The 21,193-nt window shown below is 42.8% G+C and overlaps 1 protein-coding gene across 6 annotated transcripts in view; it reads left to right on the forward strand.

Annotated features, from left to right (window-relative positions):
• Positions 1–20,413, forward strand: part of esyt2b (extended synaptotagmin-like protein 2b) — a 293,556-nt gene extending 273,143 nt beyond the window's left edge. For 3 of the 6 annotated variants that reach the window (XM_038798358.1, XM_038798362.1, XM_038798360.1), the window contains 6 exons: positions 397–788; positions 3,238–3,345; positions 4,354–4,485; positions 6,627–6,732; positions 9,811–9,857; positions 17,078–20,413. In XM_038798358.1, the coding sequence (XP_038654286.1) occupies positions 397–788; positions 3,238–3,345; positions 4,354–4,485; positions 6,627–6,732; positions 9,811–9,857; positions 17,078–17,123 (831 nt within the window). In that variant the 3' untranslated portion in view covers positions 17,124–20,413. Of the gene's footprint in view, positions 1–396; positions 789–3,237; positions 3,346–4,353; positions 4,486–6,626; positions 6,733–9,810; positions 9,862–17,077 lie in introns of those variants that run through there. The other 3 variants (XM_038798359.1, XM_038798363.1, XM_038798361.1) reach the window with 2 other exon arrangements.
• Positions 20,414–21,193: the final 780 nt, after the last annotated feature.

Below are 21,193 nucleotides of genomic sequence, written 5' to 3' on the forward strand. Positions count from 1 at the left end.
CTCTCTCTCTCTCTCTCTCTTTCCCCCTCAAATGATCACCACTAACACCCAGGTGCTCCCTCCTCCCCTGGCCTCCTAATCAAAACATACACCACATACTGTCTCTCCCTTCAAGCAACACCTCCAGACCTCCCATTCCCTCCGCACTGTGAGATGCCCTGTGCTTAGCTGGTCCAGCAATCTTGTATGCAAAATCATAGGGGACTAACATGCGGTTGGATAGCAATATCAACCAAATAATATGTGCTGAATGGCTTTCTTCATATATGACTGTCTTGCAAAAACCCATTTGAGACCATCATTTTGGAATATTGCTTTTGCAGTCTTACCCATATAGTTGTTGGATACCTTTCTAAAACTTGTGAAATGATTCTCATATTCTCCTTCTCTTCATAGATCCTTGCTGCTGGAATACCAGACAAAACGCCGGATCATTCTTCAGCTCAGTTAAAAAAGCAACCGCCTCATAACAAGGATGCTCGGAAACTAGCATCAAAAATGCAACAGGGTACCCCCATAGAATCGAATACACCCATCCCTGCTGTTCCTGCTGCTGACAGCACCAAAAAGCCTGAGAAGACGAACAAGGGGGAGAACTACTCCACTGCTTCCCATACCCCACAGGGCCCCTCCAATCTCCAGCAAGCTCCTCAAGCTGACACCATTTCCAACCAAACCAGCTCTCCATCGCATCTTTCTGCTAAGGAATCAACGCCAAGTATTGCTTCTGACATATCGCTACCCTTTGCTACGCAGGAGTTACACCAAAGGCTGCGTCAACTGCAAAAGTACAGTCCTCGCTATTGCTGTAGAGTGTGGTGGAGGGATTGAAAACTAAGGGGGTGGGGTGCGGGGGAGGGGAGGGGGTGTGTGGGGGGGGGGATGCATGATAGAATTGGTAGCGGAGAGAATTCTTCCAATAATTAAAAGTAGTTTTAATTCAACCCATCGAGTCTGCACTGGCCCTCGGAAAGAGCACCCCACCCAAGCCCACATCTCCACTGTGCAGACGCTGCACGCACAGTGACCCAGTCTAACCTTTCTTTGCACACTAAGGGCAATTTAGCATAGCCAAATACACCTAACCTGCACATCTTTGAACTGTGGGAGGAGTCCAGAGCACCTGGAGGAAAGCCACGCAGACACTGGAAGAACATGCAGACTCCGCACACAGTGGCCCAACTGGGAATCAAATCTGGGACCCTGGAGCTGTGAAGCTGCAGTGCTAAAGAGTCTTAATGAGCCAACAAAATTATTCTAATCCTGTTTCTCAGTTCATCTGCAGCTGAAACCCTCGTGTCTTTGTTACCTCTAGACTGGACAATTGGAACTTAGTCTTAGTCTACATTCTACCCTCGTAAATCTGAGGGCATTCAAAACTGTTGCTCATGTATTAACTTGCACTATGTCCTATTTCCACTTTCGCCCCTGTGCTTGCTGACCTACATTGCTCACGCAACATCTTATCAAAATCTCATCCTCGTTTTCAAACCTCTTCCTACCTCTGTAATCTCCTCCAGCCCCATAAGCCCTAAAACGCTCTTGAGATATCTGCACTCCTCTAATTCTCACCTCTTCTGCGTCCCAAATTTCAATTACTCACCCATTGTTGTGCATCCTCAGTTGCCTAGACCCTAAACTCTGGAATTTCCTCGTGACACCTCTGTGCCTCTACTTCCCTCTCCTCCTTTAAAACTCCTCCAAACCAAACTTTCTGACCAGATTTTTGATCATGTATTTGCGTTGGTGTTGTATTTGTTTTACAATGCTCCTGTGAAACGCCTTGCGTCATTTTATTAGTTTCATCGTGATATGTAATTAGAGGTTGTTGATTTTTAAACGGTAGATTAAGTTGATAGGCATTGATGGAGTTTCATGATTGCAATTGAGAATTTATTGTCTACAATAAACTCTGCAGTGGACCTGGCCACCGGTGATGAGTATCTTATTGCCTTTGGTCCCACGAGGGTGTAATTCCCACAGTGCATTATTAATCCTGAGTTGCAAGATTTCTACATTAAGAATGCTGAGAGACTCTTTCTTTATAGCTTAATTTCTTGAATTGAATAGTATGCAGAGCACAGAGAAAATTTGGATTTGGAAGCAAAATAGCGCAGAAGCAGGAATCTGCATTAAAAACAGAAAATGTTGGAATTACTTAGCAACTTGGACAGCATCTGCAGAGAGAAACAAATTTCATGTTTCAGGTCATCAGAAGGGTGCAGACACAATGGCCTAATGGTCTCCTGTGTCGTAACGATTCTGTGAAGGGTTTCTTTCTCCACTGATGCTGTCTAACCTTTTAAATCTGAATTTGTGTTTTTGTTAGGAATTGCAGGCATATCTTTGGCTGTTTGATGTGACTAAAGAACTGTGAAGTAACTAGTGCAGATGTATTTTTTATTCTGAAGAAAATCGAATATATTTTCAAAATTATAAAATGGAGAATCATGGTAAATCAAAAGTTGATTAGTTTTGGGTAATAGAATTTTCTATGAATAAAAAAAACTATTGATTCTGAACATTCAATATATTTGATATGTAAACTACGTTTAACTAGATTACGCCCTGAGTCACATTGTGCAAAAATGACTAGCAATTCTGCAATAAGTGGCATTCATTAGCAATCTTAAATGTCTTGCAACTGCTTATGTAAGAAAATATCCCTCTCCAATAGTAGAGAGCTACCTTTTTTTGTGTTGTGTTGGAGCAGAGTAAAGGTTGCTTTGCTCTGCACATAATCCATTTGCAGCACCTTCGCCGATGGCTGAACCGTTTAATTGTCCTTTGTCATCTTTTTAAAAACTAAGTTAGTTTGCCACTTGGCCCCTCATTTTGTTTGCGTTGAAGCAGTAATGAATCATGGGCGGCATGGTAGAACAGTTGCTTCACAGCTTCAGGGTCTCGGGTTCGATTCCCAGCTTGGGTCGCTGTCTGTGCAGAGTCTGCATGTTCTCCCGTGTCTGCGTGGGTTTCCTCTACTTGCTCCGGTTTCCTCCCATAGTCCAAAGATGTGCAGGCTAGGTGGAGTGGCCGTGATAAATTGCCCTTGGTGTCCAAAAAGGTTAGGTGGGGTTACTGGGTTACAGGGATAGGGTGGAGGTGTGGGTTTAAGTAGGGTGCTCTTTCCAAGGGCCGGTGCAGACTTGGTGGGCCGAATGGCCTCCTTCTGTCCTGGAAATTCTATGGTACCATTCATCAGAATAGATCTTAACAGCGAATCTTTGTCCATTTTATGTGTTGCAGCGGAACAACTCTTGGCCAATCGCCATTGGGCCAGATTCAGCTAACGCTTCGGCACAGTTCTCAAAGAAACAAGCTCATTGTGGTTGTACACGCTTGCCGGTAGGTAAAATGACAGGCTTATGTGATAGCACATATACATATGGGGTCCGTAAAGGGATGAAAGACAGTAGCTAGTATGTGTGTTTTGAGAAACATTGGTTTGTAATTTTATGAATTAGAATGAGACCAATTCACATTTTTGAAGTGAGTTTATTATTAAATTGCTGGAAGCAGAACGTGCTGGCGGAACGCAACAGGATAGGCAGCATGACTTAAAACATTAGTTCTGTTTCGCTCTGCAGAGGTACTGCAAGACCTAAGTTTTTTCAGTATGTTCTGTTTTCGTTTTGAATGTCCAGTATCTGTGGTATTTTGCTTTTATTATAAGAAGTTCACTGATGAAGGTCAACAGCAGCTAATTCCTGTCTAGTTTCTTGTTGGAACAAGCTGAAGGGGCTGAATAGCTTACTCCTATTTTGTTATGGAAGTTAGAAAGAGAATGTTGGAGTATCTTAGGTGGGCAAAGGTTCTGTCCACGGTTTAAGTTGGGCATCCACGGACTAAAAGGAGCAACTTTACCTGAAATAGTTTCTTCACTCCTGGCTTTTTTTATTTTGTGCTGAAGAATTTAAGGAGTTTAGAGAAAATGATTTGATTGATTTATGTCCAGTGTGACTTAAGGGAGATATTGTGCTGTTACAGAATGAGAGAATGCACAGCGGAGTGAAGAAAAATTGAATGCTAAAGGCTTGTGTAAACTGGCATATATGAGAAAAAACACAAGTAATTTGAAGTGTGAGTGCAGACAATAATGTAACTTGCGTTTGCATCACTTCTCGCTTTGAGAAGGAACAGAACTGGAAATACACAGAAAGGTCATTTAGACCATCATTTCCTCACTAGCCCTCGGAATGTGTAATTCGCATTTGTGCCACTCCCCCAACTTCTCTTCTGTGTTCTTCTGGAGTATGAAGCCAACGATGGTGATTGTTGTTTATCTAGATTACTGGATATTGTACTTAAAAGTTTGCATTGAGACTATTTGTTACATTTACTTTTCTCCTGCAGTAATTTGATAGCTTTTTCTGAAGATGGCTCAGATCCATACGTTCGATTGTACTTGCTGCCTGACAAAAGAAGATCAGGAAGGAGAAAAACATCTGTTCTGAAGAGACAGTTAAATCCAGTCTATGATGAAACGTGGGTAGATAAACCTTTCCATTTGTTCAAAATGTTCAAGTTTGAGACCAACTATTCCGTTATTGCCTAGATGTGTTGGAATTATTAATCCATTAAACTGAAGATTTACTACTCTAAGTGAGATTTGCAGTACAGCAGTCACAGCCATCATTACATTTATAAGGAAGTAATTAACCATGCCAATACTAGAGCATTTTGTGTTTGAGATTTTTGGAATGTTGTTTCCTGTTGGAGATCATTATCTATGTGAGAATCCAAACATAGTTCTCCATAATAGGTCCACTTATATGCAGCAGTATAGATGATGGTTTTAGGAGTTCACCATAGTTTCTTTATACAATGTAGGATAATTAAGTGCGAATTGTAACTGAGGAAATATTAGCTGTTTCAACCTCCAACACCCAGCATTCCATATTTTAGACTTATTCTCAACCCATACATTTTGAAGTCTCAACGGTTTTTCTCATTAATAGAGTATAAGTATTTGTCTGGGTCATTGTCACTCGTGCAATAGGAATGAGTATTTCACCAAAGCATATTTTTTCTTTTCTGAGAAATGTGCATTTGGTATACAGTATTAAGCTATTTTTTATTCGCCAACTCTGAGTGTGTCCCACAATATATGTACCATACGAATTAGGAAGGATGCAGGTTTTATTCTTGTTCTATAATGATCTAACAATTGATCTAGTTAATCGAACAATTAGCTTTTGCTACCCTGGGCTAGAGAAAAAAATCAACTGGTATTCCTACTGTTGGGTACTTGACATGAATGCTGGGTGAGAATAGGGTCAAGCTGAGTGATGATGCCTCTGCCACTTGAATTTGTAGTTCGGATGGTCACTAGGGTTGAGGTGCTGAAAGGCTGCAGGCCCCTGAGAGCTATTCTGAAAGACAAATCAAAAGTCTTGAGGAAAAAATGGATGGAATTAAGTCCTTTTTTCTTTATTCAGGAATCCTACCTCTATCAGCATTTTTTTGTTTTTAAAACTGAAAGGAAGCCAGGCAGTGAGTCGTGTTTGATACCATGGGTCGGATTTTTTTATTCCGGGACCCAATCCCACACCTCAACAGCATTGTTCTCGTACGCTATTTTTAAAAATGTAAATACTGTATTTGTTCATGAAGTGACTCTGAGCACCATTAGAGGGGCCGGGGAGCTCCAGGATGTGAGAGCTACCTGCTTTGTACCAGTGGTGAAGGCAGGTGGCAGCTATCTTGGGGGCTGCCTTACCAAAGAGAGCTGTCAGCTTCTCGGACCCAGCAGCACTGACAAAAATTAAAGGGCCATAAAGGATAAATGAACGTTCAGCACTTGCAACAGTACAAGTAGGCTCTAAAAAAACAGGTTTAAAAGAAAACCAAAGACAGATAAACTTTAATGGACCTCACAGCGAACATGATGGTTGTGCACTAATGTGCACCAGACTGTTGGCGTTTGCCAAAATAAAATTTGAAATTCTAATCTGAAATTCACAATTCCCTTAACAGTTCTTTAAGGAACATAATTGGTGGCAGTCAGGTTTCCCATTTACATCACCCAACAGCGCTTTGAAGATTTCAAACTATCCCAGAAATCCCAAGATGACTTCCAGGATCGCAATTAATTTTCAAATCCTGTCCACACTGAATTCCGACCCCACAGTCCTTTGAAAGTCCAGCCCCATTTGTCTTCAATCAACTACAGAGAGAGGTGAAAGTGCCAAATTGTGAATCTCTGAAGACCAAGACCATGGTGCAAAGTGCCACATGTGTTAATATAACATACTTTGATAACCAGAGGAATCAGAGGATGACAAAGAGTCATCGGACTCGAAACGTTAGGTCTTTTCTCTCCCTACAAATGCTGCCAGACTTGCTGAGACTCTCCAGCATTTTCCCTTTCGTTTCAGATTCCAGCATCCGCAGTAATTTGCTTTTATCGAATCGTTAATAAAGGCTCTCTTAGTGTGACACATGTTACATTCATGCTATTGTCTCTCCAAATAAAGTTAATCTTTCAAATATGTGCAAGAATTGCATGCTTCATGTGATCTCAATGTTATGCAATAGTCAATGGTCTCTATTAGCTATGGACGTATATTTTTTATGAAACAGATTTGATGGAAACATAGCTTCCTAGTATTTTGTTTCCTCCATAGGTTTGAATTTATTGTGTCACAAGCAGAGTTACCGAAAAGAACTCTGGATTTAGCTGTAAAGAACAGTGGTGGCTTTTTATCAAGGGACAAAGGGCTTCTGGGAAAGGCAAGTATTACTTTCACTTTGATCTAATTTCAGACAAAATGCACCCGAGGATCATCACCACTATTCTCTGTATTTATCAACACCTTGTATTTATATAGCATCATTGAAATATTAAAATGTTCCAAAATGCTTCACATGTGTTATCAAACAAATGTTGACACTGAACCACATGAGGAGATTTTGGGAAGAGGACCTATAACTTCTTCAGGTGAGGTAGGTTTTGAGGAGTGTCTTATTGGAGGAGTTAGAGAGTTAGGCAGAACGAAAAAACATAAAAAATTGGAACTGGAGTATGCCATTCATTCAAGCCTTGGAGCACACTGAGATCATGATTGACCTTCTACTTCAACATAATTTTTCTGCACTATCCCAGTATCCCTTGATGTATTTACTATGTAGAAATATATCGATCTCAGTCTTGAACATACTCTCTGACTGGGCCTCCACAGCCCTCAGACGGAGAATTCCAAAAATTCAGTGACCTGCCCCTTATTCTGACACTCCCCTGGTTCTAGAACCTCTCAGCCAAGGGAAACTTCCTTTCTGTATCTACTCTTTTAAGCCCTGTAAGAATTTATGTTCAAATGGGATTACCTCTCATTCTAAACTTCAGAGAATAAAGGCCCAGTCTACTCCATCTTTCCCATTCGATAATCCCTATATCCCAGGAATTAATTTATTACATTTTTATTTCACTCCCTGTAGAGCAAAAATATATTTCTTTGGGTGAAGAGACCAAAACTGTATACACTACTCCAGATCCGGTCTCATCGAAGTTCTATATAACTACAGTAAGACGGTCTTCCAAGAGGATTTGAGTATAGGAGTAATAAAAGCCAACATACCATTTTCCTCTTGAATTGCATGCTGTACCTGTATGTGACTCGTGAACAAGGACATCCAAGTCCCTTTTGAAGTTCAGCGTTTCCAACCTATCGCAGCTAAGAAATACTTTGTTTCTGTTTTTCCTACTGAGGTTGATAACGTCACGTTTCTCAACATTGTATTCCATCTTCCAAATGTTTCCCCACTCACTTAGCTTCTCCAAATCTCCTTGAAGTGTCCTCACAACTCACCCTTCCACCTCTGAGGGTATGCCAGAGTTTAGAGTTTGGGCAGCTAACAGCACAGCCAGTGGTGGAGCAATTAAATTCGGAATTATGCAAGAATCTAAGGAATACAGAGATCTGGAAAGGTTATATGGCTAGAGGAGGTTACAGAGATGGGTAGTGGTAAGGCCCTGGAGTATTTGGGGGGGGAAATGGAGAAAACAAAATGTTAAAATTGAGGCGTTGCCATTCCAGGATCCATTGTCAGCCAGTGAATAAAGGATTGTAGATGGATGTGACATGATGAGAGTTAAGATATAGGGCCATGGGCCATAGGTTTTTCGATGAATGGAAACTTATGCCGAAGGAAAGCTAGCAGGCGCCTGCAATAGTCAATCCAGAAGGATTAAATATAGTGATAAAGGTAGATTACAAGTTGAGACATCTATGGATGCCAGCAATGTTACAGGAGATGAAAGCAGGTGATGCTGGTGATGGATCAGAAACCAGATATGGTTTCAAATGGGTCAGCCTCAGGCATTTGCCATAGAGCGGAATAGAGCCGATGGCAATGGAACAGAATTTGTGATGGGAACCGAAGATCAGGGCCAGAAGAACTTCTTAGGCAGACTTTTGTTGCATTTTAGAATATGACTTTGGTCACCTTGTATCATTGTTACTCCGATGAGAGCTGTGGCTTGTTGGTTGATCAGGATCGAAACATAGAAAATAGAACAGGAGGAGGCTATTCGGCCCTTCAAGCCTGCTCCGTCATTCATTATGGTCATGGCTGATCATCAAGTTCAGTACCCTTACCCCCTCCCCCCATTTCCTTGATCCATTTAGCCCCAAGAGCTTTATCTAATTCCTTCTTGAAATCACACAATGCTTTGGCCTCAACTACTTTCTGTGGTAGAGAATTCCACAGATTCACCACTCTCTGCATGAAGAAATTTCTTCTCACTGCAGTCCTAAAAGGTTTACCCCTTATCCTCAAACTATGACCACTATTGGGAAAATGTCTAATCCTGTTAGAATTTGCACTTATTTGAGAGCTCATGTGTGTTGAATGTGAAGGCAGAACAGCAATAAAATAAAAATAAATGGATGGATTCCTAACTCAAAGAATGGTGATGGTAGAGTGACATCAAGGCAGAAATGTAATGAAAATAACCTCAATGAGTGCTGATTATGTACCATAAAAATGAAAAGGGCTGGACCATGTTTCGTAATCAACCAGCATAACTCCAAGAAAATAACGGAAGTATAACACGGAGTCCAAAACTAGAGGGCATGAATATAGTCACAAAAAAATCTAATACAAAATTCGGTAGAAACATCTTTATTCAGAAAATGTTGTGAACGTGAACATGCTACCACAAGCAGCAATTGAGACAAATAGCACAGAACCATTTATGGGGTAGCTGGATAAGAACACGAGGAATATAAAGTTACGTTGACTGGGTGAGATGAAGTAAAGCGAGTGGGAGAAGGCTCAAGTGGAACGCAAACACCAGCATACACCAAATGGCTTATTACAGCATTGTACATCCTACATAATTCTATGTACTGTCAGGTTAACTGAGTGATGAATTGGGATTATATCCCAACTGCTACATTAGAAATCTGTAAACTGAGATCAAGTCAAGAGCTAGTTTTTAAATGGCCTGTACTATTCAGTTGCTGTATCTCACAGTTTGAGGTGATGGCAAATGGGATATTGTACATATTGGCTGGTCAGTAATGTAACCAGAGCATGACAAAATAGCTGAGAAATGGGAGAGGGGGGGGGGGGGGAGAGAAACGATTTTGAGATGTTAAACTCCTTAAAAATCAGTGCTTGTGTTGTATAATTTTTTTTAAAGACTTCTTTGATTTTTTTTAAAAATTAGTTATCTTTTAGATGAAAGGGAAATGTTTAAAATATGCAATAGTTCAGTCAACCTTTGAAAGAGAAAATTAAGGTAACAATTCCAGTCTATCGTATGAGTTGCTCTGTAACTCTATCTTTAATCTTCTTTCATTGTAGCTTCTAATAGAAATGACAGAGGAGGTGATTAAAGGCTCAACACAGTGGTAAGTACTAAAAGATTGACTACAAAAATTAAACAATAAAGCTAGAATAATGCTTTATTTAGAAATGCAGCATATTTGTAAATGCAGATTATACTTTAAGCTTCTTTCCTTTACATTTAAAATTATCTCCCAAGATACTTTACAGACTCGTAATGAAAAGTAGATGCTGAGCTATCGGGAGAGATATTAGGTGGGATGACCAAACTTTTGCCAGGAGTAAGGTTTTACAGAGGATTTATTTTAAGGGACTGTGGGGGTTGTTAGGGAGGGAATTCTACATCATGAGGTCTGTGTGTCTGAAGATGTTTACCATTGGTGGAATGAAGTATTGTGGGTGGGACGAGGTGAGCCAAGTACAGAGGATCCCTGAGTTTCAGGGCAGGTGTTGAGCGGCTTGAGAAAGTTAGGAAGATGGGAAAGGAGATAGCAATAAAAGGACTTAAACACAAGAATAAGAATGTTAAATATAATGTGCTGCTTTGGTGTGTGGGTCAAACTGAGTTAAGGACAGTACTGATAGAAAGGACTCTGTTCAGGCTAGGATTATAGACAGCAGCGTTTTGGATAAGTTGAAGATCAGCGAGTGGAGCACTAGAATAGTCATTCGAGTAGATGAGGGTTTCAGTAACAGATGTGTTCAGGTGGGGTGGAGGCAGTGATGTGGGTGATTGTAATGATGGGAAGACTGATGGAATCAGGTGGGGTGGAGGCAGTGATGTGGGTGATTGTAATGATGGGAAGACTGATGGAATCAGGTGGGGTGGAGGCAGTGATGTGGGTGATTGTAATGATGGGAAGACTGATGGAATCAGAAACCCAGCCCATAATGAAATGAGACATTGAGAACAGTTTGGTTTCTTCAGTCTGAGACAATGGCAGGAGGGGACTGGAGCCAGTAGAAAATGTATTTTTGTTGTGTGCCATAAATGATGGCTTTGGTCTTTCCTGTATTCTGCTGTTTTATATTATTATGATTTGCAATATCTCCACGTACTTAAGACATTCATCACTTTTCAGTATGCCAGCATTTTATTATGTTCATATGCACGGAAGCCATTTTAAGCACAGTATTCTGATAAATAACCTGTTTTTGATGTTGAGAAAGGAATGCTGACACAGGAGAACTCTGATTTTCTTTGAATAGCATCTCTTAAAGGTTATCTGAACCACTGGAGCAGGCATGAGATGTGGAATTAACATCTCGCCTGAAGACACCTAACAAACACTCCTTGCCACCATTCCTTGGTGACATTTTCCTGTATCTTATATGTTGTATACCATCAGCCAGAGTCAAGGGCAATGTAGCTGAAGTTCCAACTGCTCCACATAAACAATGGCTTGGACTTTCACTCCCGAGAAAATCTGGAGTCCAGATATCTCGGGGCAACTGCTCCAAATGATGGGATTGTCATTCCATGGGGATGGGTGTGGACTAGGGTTCAACTCCCCCACCCACATGTGCAGTTCAGAGATGACCAAAAGGGCTCCTTACTACAGGCTGGCGAAAAGGCCTGCCTCGGTTCTCTGCAGCTTTTTCCCAGTTTTCTTATCCATTATGCCATCTAGCCCTCACCTCCCCCTTGCACACACCCCATGCCCATATATGCCAATTTATCCCAACCCATGCCCCTGGCTTCTTGTATACCTTACATCAACATAGTGCCAGCTCATGCCCCCACTTACTACCCTTTGGCCCTACCCATGCCAACTCCCCCAATATTTACCATTGACAGATCTCGTGCTGTGTTCGAAACATCTCTATTACAGACTTCACTATATAAATACTCCTTCATGAAAACCCCATTCAGTACATTTAAATTCCCTCAAGTACTTAAACCCATTTTATAAACAAACATTTGTATGCATAACCCCACATCAAAGACAGCTAATCCTTTAATGGTGTCTATGAACTGTCAGTAAAACTGTAGTAATGTTGGGTTCAGGAAAACAGTCAAATATTAATGAAGACAGCTGCTAGGTTTATGTCAACAAACAGCGATTGAAACTACTAAAACGGATTTTTCTTCAATTTTGTCAAGGCATTTTCCCCCCAATTTCTAAAGGGCAGATTATTTAAAATAAAAACTTGACAGCCTGACAGTTCCACAGTCTTTTCTGCCCTTCATGAGCATTTACATATGCTCTAAAAATGTGTAACTCACATTGCAGGATGAGGCTCTTGCTCCGGTGAAAATGGGGCCTGTTGAACTCAACATTGTGTTTAGGTCCCTGATACTGATTGTAGATAGCTGAGACTACAGCCCTGACCCTTGCGGCACTCCATTATTGACTGCCTGCCAATTTGAAAAAGCCGTTTTCCTGCCCATTCTCTGCTTTTTAATCATCAACCAATTCTTTAAAGGGCGGCACGGTGGCACAGTGGTTAGCATTGCTGCCTACGGCGCTGAGGACCCGGGTTCGAATCCCGGCCCTGGGTCACTGTCTGTGAGGAGTTTGCACATTCTCCCCGTGTCTGCGTGGGTTTCACCCCCACAACCCAAAGATGTGCAGGTTAGGTGGATTGGCCATGTTAAATTGCCCCTTAATTTAAAAAAAAAAACCAATTCTTTAACCATGTTAAAATATTAGCCCAAACTGCATGAGCTCTTATTTTCCCCTTTAACCTCACCAAATTTCTTTTGGAAATCCAGGCATACATCTACTGATTTCCCCATCATCTGATCGCCTAGTTACATCCTCAAAAAAATTCTAATAAATTTATCAAACAGGATTTCCCTTCGGTAAAGCCATGTTGAATTGTTCTAATCATACTATACTTTTCTTGTTGCATTGTCAAGAATTTTTAATAATAGATCCCAGCATGTTCCCAGCAACTCATGCTAGGCTAACTGGCCTGTAGTTCAGTTTTCTCTCCCCCTCCTTTCCTGAAAAGTGGTGTGACATTTGCCAACTTCAATCTAATGGGGCCATTTCTGAATCTAAGGAAATTGGAAAATATTAGTTAGCACACCCATGATCTCTGCAGCTATCTCTTTTAGAACCTCAGGCAGGGTGTAGGGTAAGGCCATCAGGCCCTGGGAAGTTGTCAGATTTTAGTCCCTTCAGTTTTTCCAGCACTTCTTTTGATATTAATTTCTTCACTCTTCTTAGCCCCTAGGTTGTCATCTATTTATGATATCAAACTTGCGTCTTCTATTATGAAGATAGACAGAGGGTGCAATTCTCCGAAGTGTCATTTTGGGCGGGTTTCACGAGGTGATCCAGATCTGTATTCACCACACTTAGTCATTTTATTGCAGCTTGGGACACTGAAAAATGTTACATTTAGGGCGCACTCTACCGACCATGTCAAGCCAGGCTAGAGAACGGGCGGGCAGGTTAGATGGTGGGAGAGACCAAAATTGGGTTTCCGATCTAACCGGCCCACTCCCATTGACGTGATGTAGATCCTGCTGCAGCATGGTGAGAAACCAATAATCATTAATTAAGACCAATCTCCAACCCATTACCGAACGGCCTCCCATGATCTAACTGCCTCGCCAGTGAGCGGACACACGGCCTCCGTTTAGTACACCAATTTAAAAGCTTGAAGTTGGTGGCATGGCTGCTGTGGGGATCCGAGGAGGTGAGTAGCCATCTACGAAATTGGGCAGTCAACCGAGGCCCTGGGGGGGCGGGCTGTGTTTGCGGGTCCGACATGCCACCCCTCAGATTGTGTATACCCATAATGGGGGCGGCTCCAGTCACTGCCTATCCGTCCCACTGAATACCCCTGTGACACATTCGTGGTAAGATGGTGACGGTCACTTTAACTCACACTAACTGTGGCGGCCGCTGACCATGCAGCTGCAGGCTTTTGCTAATGGGGAATTAGCAATTCTGGTAATGTGATCACAGCTCCCAAGTGGATCCCCATGGGTAGACGTGCGACGAGGTAGGTAGTTATTACAGCCTAGCATCCCAATCAGACCGAGAAGCCTGGATACTTTGCCTGAACCCTAGATTCATCCACACCACAGAGGCAGCAGCCAACGTTCCAACGCCCAAGAGCTGGGCCACAGCACTGGGACATACTCGTGACCAGAGGGTGGGTGTGTGGACTGGAAAGGGAGCAAGTGCCCGGTCCGGGTAACAGTTCTGGCGGGCGTCTGGGGTCCAGTGCCTGGGGTCCCTGCTGCCACCGGGGGTGCGCATGTGTCGGGCGGGTTGGGTGGCACCCTGAGCGTGATGGGGATATGAGGGTGGGGGACGCTTCAGGGATCCGAGGTACCCGGGATGGAAGCCATAGCTGTTCACCAGTCGCACCCCCTCCATTTCCTTACAGATATTACATAATGGATGATATTGTGGACCCGGTGGAACCTGCTATTGCTGTGCAGGTGGCAGGCCAGGTGGCCAGACGGAGGAGAAGGTGGCCCATGTGCAGGGCCCCGCCCCGCCCCACACCCTGAAGCCCCATGTGCAGGGCCCCGCCCTGCCCCACACCCTGAAGCCCCATGTGCAGGGCCCCGCCCTGCCCCACACCCTGAAGCCCCATGTGCAGGGCCCCACCCCGCCCCACACCCTGAAGCCCCGGCCGCCCATCAGGCCAGGGAGGGCCCCAGATGGGGTGGCCGGCAACGGCCCAAGGTGTACAGGTGTCGCTGGTCTTTCGAACAGATGACGGACAGCGTGTGCCACAGGTGGCTCCGCCTCAACAAGGGGATGGTGCGGCACCTGTACCATGTCCTGGCGGACTTGGAACCACATGGAGGAGGAAGCTATCCGATCCTGGGGACCATCAAGGTCACCACAGCCCTGAGTGTGTATACCTCGGGATCATTCCAGGGCTCGAGTGGGGACTTGTGTGGCATTTCCTAACCTAAAGCCCACAAGTGCATACTTGAGGTCACAGATGCCCTGTTTGCCCGGGCAGCTGCGACTGAAACTTTAACCTGGACCATGCCCATCAATATGCCTGGGCAGCAATATTCTCTGCCATCATTGGGATACCCCAGGTCAGGAGGTAATAGATGGCATACATGTCACCTTGCGCGCACTGAGTATCCGGGGAACGACCTTCATCAACAGGAAGGGGTTCCACTCCCTGAACGTCCTACTACTCCTTGAATGTACAACTCGTATGCAACCACCGCCTAAAGATCATGCACATGTGTGCACTTCCCAGGGAGCATGCACAACAGCTACATCCTGGGCCAGTTGGAGACGCCCAGCATCTTCGAGAGATACCCCAGAATGGCTGGATGGCTCTTGCGGATTAAGGGGTATCCGCTTAGGACCTGACTAATGATGCCAGTATGGAGACGGGTGACTGATGCGGAGACCGGGGCTGTCATTGAGCAGTGCATCAGACTGTTTAAAATGCAGTTCTGCTGCCTCAACCACTCTAGTGGTCCACTGCGAATGCCACCCTAGCAGTGTTGGCCTCAGTGCCATGCATTACCGGCATCATCTCCTGTACCCTTAACCTTTGGGACACCTCCAATCAACTGGCGTGCTGCTGACATCCCCCTCTGAATCTCTTGGCCTCACCCTATCAACTGCATCAGCTCCAGGATAGCCTGGTCCAGAGGCTCAGTATCTGACCTGGACTCTGCTTGGTCCTGGGATCCACGGGTGACAGGCATGGACACCAGTGCTGGTCATGGGTGGGGTGTGCTGGTGGTTGCGAGGGAGTGCTGGGGCACGTGGCAGTATTGCATTGGGTGGGGTGCAGGCGCGGCATCGTTTAGGGGCCCCCGGTGGTACAGGTGCTAGGGGCCGATGCAAACTCATCCATGTGACCTGGTGGAGGTCTTTTAGCTTCTTGCAGTACTGTGCAGTGGTCCTCCTGGTCACACTCCCAAACTGAATGCCCCTACCACTGCCCCCCAGGCCCACTGGCTGCCCTGTGGCTGACCCTGGAGTGTTTATAATGAGTGTGCGCTGGGTGGAGTGTTTATAATGAGTGTGTGCTGGGTGGAGTGTTTATAATGAGTGTGTGCTGGGTGGAGTGTTTATAATGAGTGTGTGCTGGGTGGAGTGTTTATAATGAGTGTGTGTGTTGGGTGGAGCGTTTATAATGAGTGTGCTGGGTGGAGTGTTTATAATGAGTGTGTGCTGGGTGGAGTGTTTATAATGAGTGTGTGCTGGGTGGAGTGTTTATAATGAGTGTGTGCTGGGTGGAGTGTTTATAATGAGTGTGTGCTGGGTGGAGCGTTTATAATGAGTGTGTGTGCTGGGTGGAGCGTTTATAATGTGTGCTGGGTGGAGTGTTCATAATGAGTGTGTGTGCTGGGTGGAGTGTTTATAATGAGTGTGTGTGCTGGGTGGAGTGTTTATAATGAGTGTGTGCTGGGTGGAGTGTTTATAATGAGTGTGTGTGCTGGGTGGAGTGTTTATAATGAGTGTGTGTGCTGGGTGGAGTGTTTATAATGAGTGCGTGTGCTGGGTGGAGTGTTTATAATGAGTGTGTGTGCTGGGTGGAGCGTTTATAATGTGTGCTGGGTGGAGTGTTCATAATGAGTGTGTGTGCTGGGTGGAGCGTTTATAATGAGTGTGTGTGCTGGGTGGAGTGTTTATAATGAGTGCGTGTGCTGGGTGGAGTGTTTATAATGAGTGTGTGTGCTGGGTGGAGCGTTTATAATGTGTGCTGGGTGGAGTGTTTATAATGAGTGTGTGTGCTGGGTGGAGCGTTTATAATGTGTGCTGGGTGGAGTGTTCATAATGAGTGTGTGTGCTGGGTGGAGTGTTTATAATGAGTGTGTGTGCTGGGTGGAGTGTTCATAATGAGTGTGTGCTGGGTGGAGTGTTTATAATGAGTGTGTGTGGTGGGTGGAGTGTTTATAATGAGAGTGTGTGCTGGGTGGAGTGTTTGTAATGAGTGTGCTGGGTGGAGTGTTTATAATGAGTGTGTGTGCTGGGTGGAGCGTTTATAATGTGTGTGTGTGTGTGTGTGCTGGGTGGAGTGTTTCTCAGCAACTCCAGCTTGTCCGGCTCTTTGTGAGAATTCTGGCCCCAATGAAACAGATACCAGTGGGAATGTGAATTGCTCGTAATTCACGTGGGCTGAATGCTCGTAATTCACATGTCGTGAATCGCTGAACGAATAGCGGAAAAGTGAAGCGCACGCTATGCCGTTCCAGCGGGAACACGGAGTCTCCCAAACGGAAAATCCATTATCTTTCGCCATTCAAAACTTACTTAAAAACTCTGGTCTTATAAAACAAGCTGACACAGCTTTTATGATGCATGTAATTTTATCTCTACTTATCTTCCAGGTATGATTTAACAGAGGATGGAAGCAGGCAACAGTCTCGAGCCTAGAGAAGGCACCAACCCAGTGTCACCATTGACCACCATGGGTTTTACCAGTTTTTAAAGGAAATATATCCCAGAAGCTCCAGCATCACGCCTAAAGCTTTGCACACGTGCCAATGAATACACCACAATTTTACAGATGAAGTCATCTTCCCAGTATAGATTTTACTGAATTTTGGCACTGCTTGTTACATTTTTTTAAAAACTTTTATTTGTGAAAGAAGTTTTTATTGTATTTTTTTTTAGTCAAAACAATTACTGGTGTGACTCTCGTGGTAGTAAAATGGATAACCTGGGGTGGGTGAGTATCCTTTTGGTCAAATGATTATTTCTTTACTGTACAAGACTGTAAAAATACAGTGTGAGGCAGAATGTTGATCCAGGATTACTTCAGCCTTGTTTTCTATACGTTTGCAATGTATAACCTGTAAATACAGCAACTGTGATTTATATATTGTTGTATATGATATCCATTGCTTGTGAAGGATGCAGAAGGGAGAATCTTCCATTTATTGAAGTAACAAGATATGCATGTCTCATTGAGCAAGCGCCTCATGCTTTTTACAGTAGCCTTACAGTGTACAGTTCTGCATTAGAAGCGTGTGCTATGATGTGAAATATGTAGGCCTTTACTGACTTACTTGTTATGGAACACTTATTACACAGTGTACTTACCAGTGAAATAATGACGAGTTGCAATCTCGAGGAGGTTCAATCAGGAACCTTTGGTAATTACAATGGAGATTCAATTTCATTTCATTTTATTTTTCATTTCATTTCATGATGCTAATTTATTTTACTTTGACATTTTGTCGTGGGAATTTGAGCACCTTTTATTATTCTCTAGTCCTTGTATTTGTAGCTTTGCCTCTCCCTGAGGAACTTCCAGTGCACAATCACCGTACACTTACCGATTGGCAGGACACGCAACTGTTCTAGTTCCAAGATCTTCGACAAATCCATTCTTGATTGAATGGACAGTGCTTAATTTTCTTTCCCTGTAGGCAGACTGTGATCAGAACCTCACTGTGTAGGAAATCATGGAGGAGAATCCATTCTGTATTCCCAGGCTTTCTGCTGGAGTAAGAGTACATTTTTTATGGCACTGCTCCCATTAAACATTTTATTATACATAAATATAAAAGCATATTAAAAATATTAATGATACTTCACAATATTTCAGACATTGGTCTCCTTTTAAATACAGGAAAGCAGATATTTTTACGCTGGTTGCTTTTGACCTCTTTCGGTGCATAAATGTTTAATTTAACTCTGGTAAAGCAAAAGCTGAGTTGTAATAAGGGGTTGAAATCTACCATTGAGTAGGTTGTTGCAATTTGATTTTGGACATTAGAAGGTAATGTAGGTTTGGGCTAGAGAAGCAAATTTTTTTCTGATTTTATTATCAAATTTCAAACCCCAAATTCTCTTGATATTTTGTTTTACTTACCCAGCAGTGTAATCATGTGCTATAAATATTTGCTGCAGTGCTACATGTTCTTCATTCTGAAATATCTCCAGACAAAATAGTTAACTTGATCCTATGGTATTTACAGTATTGCTGTATAAGTAATTTACAAGACAAAAGTAGTAAACTTTGTTATTATTGGTGACATGGGGACTGCAGAAAACAACAAGACTTGAATCTTAACTCAAAAATGGAGTTTTATTGTCAAAATTTAGGTCATTTATAGAAACCAGAAGGTCAATTATTCGAAAGTTCACATTTGTTTTATTCTGCTTGATACAATATTTATTTCCAAATGGACCCAAAGCTTTTTTAAATGAATACTGTTTTTTTATACTCTACTTTTAATTTTATATTTCATCCAAATTATCTGATGTTAAAAATTGCAAACAGCAAGAGTGTGTACTACCTTGTGATGCTTAAAAAGTAGTTGGAGCCATATCATATGTACTAAAGAGAGTTGCCCTGACATCGATAACGAAAGTCATTCTTCAGGCACGTAAGCATTTCAATACAAATATAATGAGGACTCCAGTTGAAAAACAGACTGCACAAAATCTAAAGTCCATCAAACTGGAATTTACATTTGCAGTAATCCTTGTTCAAACATGGTTCTGCTCCCATTTAATGCAAAATAACATTTGAAATGTCTCCTGCAATTTTCCTGGTAAGAAGTCTTACAACACCAGTTTAAGGTAACCGGTTTGTTTCGAACACTAACTTTCGGAGCACTGCTCCTTCCTCAGGTGAAGGAGCAGTGCTCCGAAAGCTAGTGTTTGAAACAAACCTGTTGGACTTTAACCTGGTGTTGTAAGACTTATTGTGCTCACCCCAGTCCAACGCCGGCATCTCCACATCATGGCAATTTTCCTGAGAAGTGCACTCTGTGACTTGTGTATTTGATTCAAGAGGTGAAACACTGCAGCTGAGTCGGTCAAGTCTGTTGGTTCAAGCTACCATTGTCTGCTTCATGCAGTTATTATTGTGCCTTAATTATAAATGTATTAAGATATTAAAACAAATTCATGTTTAAGGACAATTATACTTCACAGATAATGTTACTTTTAGCAGTTGTATTTATGATATTTACTTTTCATAATTGTCGATGCTGTGGAATGAAATATTTTTCCTACATTGTTCAGGAGCATGAAGGTTCTTTTTGTGTTTTACACAAATGATAATGGCAGTCTCTCTCTTTCCATATTTGCACAGCCCAAAACAATAATTTATTGGGATTGCCAAATTAGAGGTCATTATTCAGTCTTGTGTGCTTTTCTTGGTACAAATATAAATCGGAAAATTCAAAACATTTCTCCGTCAAAAAAAGAAAAATCTGTTAGCTTGCAGTATGCAATTAATTAATTTTGTGTTATCTGTGAATTGACCTGCTTGTATTGTGAAACTGTTTTCCACTGCGCACAGAAAGGAAATTCCGAGAAAATGAATTGATGGCGAGGGAGATGCAAAGCCAAAGCCCATTTTATCATTGTTTAGAAACTTCGGGGGCTGGATTCTCCGTCGGTGGGATCCTCCGTTCTGCTGGCAGCGCACTCACGCCCTCTGATTTCCTGACATTGGGGTGTGCCTCCAATGGGAAACCCCATTGGCTGGCTGCTAGGAAGGAGAATCCCGCTGCCGGCGGGGGCACGCCGCACCAGAAAACCGGACTGGTGGGACAGAGAATCCCACCCCAGGTTTTTGGCTCTGTTAACTTCATTATGATGTATTTTTTTCAGTTTTTGTTGACTAAATGTGATTGATATCCTGTCCTCCACATCCAACTGTATATGCACACAGCCATGTACAGTGAATAAAATGATTAAGTAAATGGATTTGTTTATTCTTTTGCAATTCAAAAAAAATTGAAATCGAGACAGAATGAATGTAAGCACAAATAAGATTTACACATCACATACAAATTAGGAGCCTGGAGTAGGCCTCTCAACCCCTCGAGTGTGCTCCGCCATTCAATAGTATCCTGTCCGATCTGATTGTAATGTTGACTCCACATTTCCATCTAGCCCTGATAACCTTTTGCAATAGCCCCATGGGCCGAATGTTAGGAATGATTATCTTCCCCATAGTCCTTGTCCCCCACTCGGGGAGAGGGGATCTCTATTAGCCTTCATATAGAAGGTTGGCCAGTAAGGCACCAACCAGAACAGGAGCCCGGTTAGGATTTACCGGGTAGTGCATATATTGTGTTGTAAAGAAAACAATGTTTTATTATTTAACGCAGTGTGAACTCCCGTGTCCTTATTAAACTGCCGATGAGGTATTGATACTGCAACCTACTCAGCTGACCACCTCCTTGATTTTCTGGACCCAGGTGTGAATTTACTTGTTTTGCCATGCTTCTGTTGGGGCCATAAGATGCATTTAATTCTGCTATTGGAACCAGTACGCAGAAAGGAAGAGTTACTACTTTCAGGCCAACAGCATCACAGAGAACGAACGCCAGATAGTCATACAGTTGACAACTTCAGGAGAGTACACCTTCAGGGTCAACTGGAGTCTCACGTATTCAGCGGTGCCAGACTCCCAATCATTCAACCAATTTCTGGTGCAACCCGACCCCGTCAGTAATCGTTCAAAGATATCCGTTTAT

Source organism: Scyliorhinus canicula, chromosome 5 (assembly GCF_902713615.1).
Source record: "Scyliorhinus canicula chromosome 5, sScyCan1.1, whole genome shotgun sequence".
In the NCBI taxonomy this organism is placed as follows: Eukaryota; Metazoa; Chordata; class Chondrichthyes; order Carcharhiniformes; family Scyliorhinidae; genus Scyliorhinus; species Scyliorhinus canicula.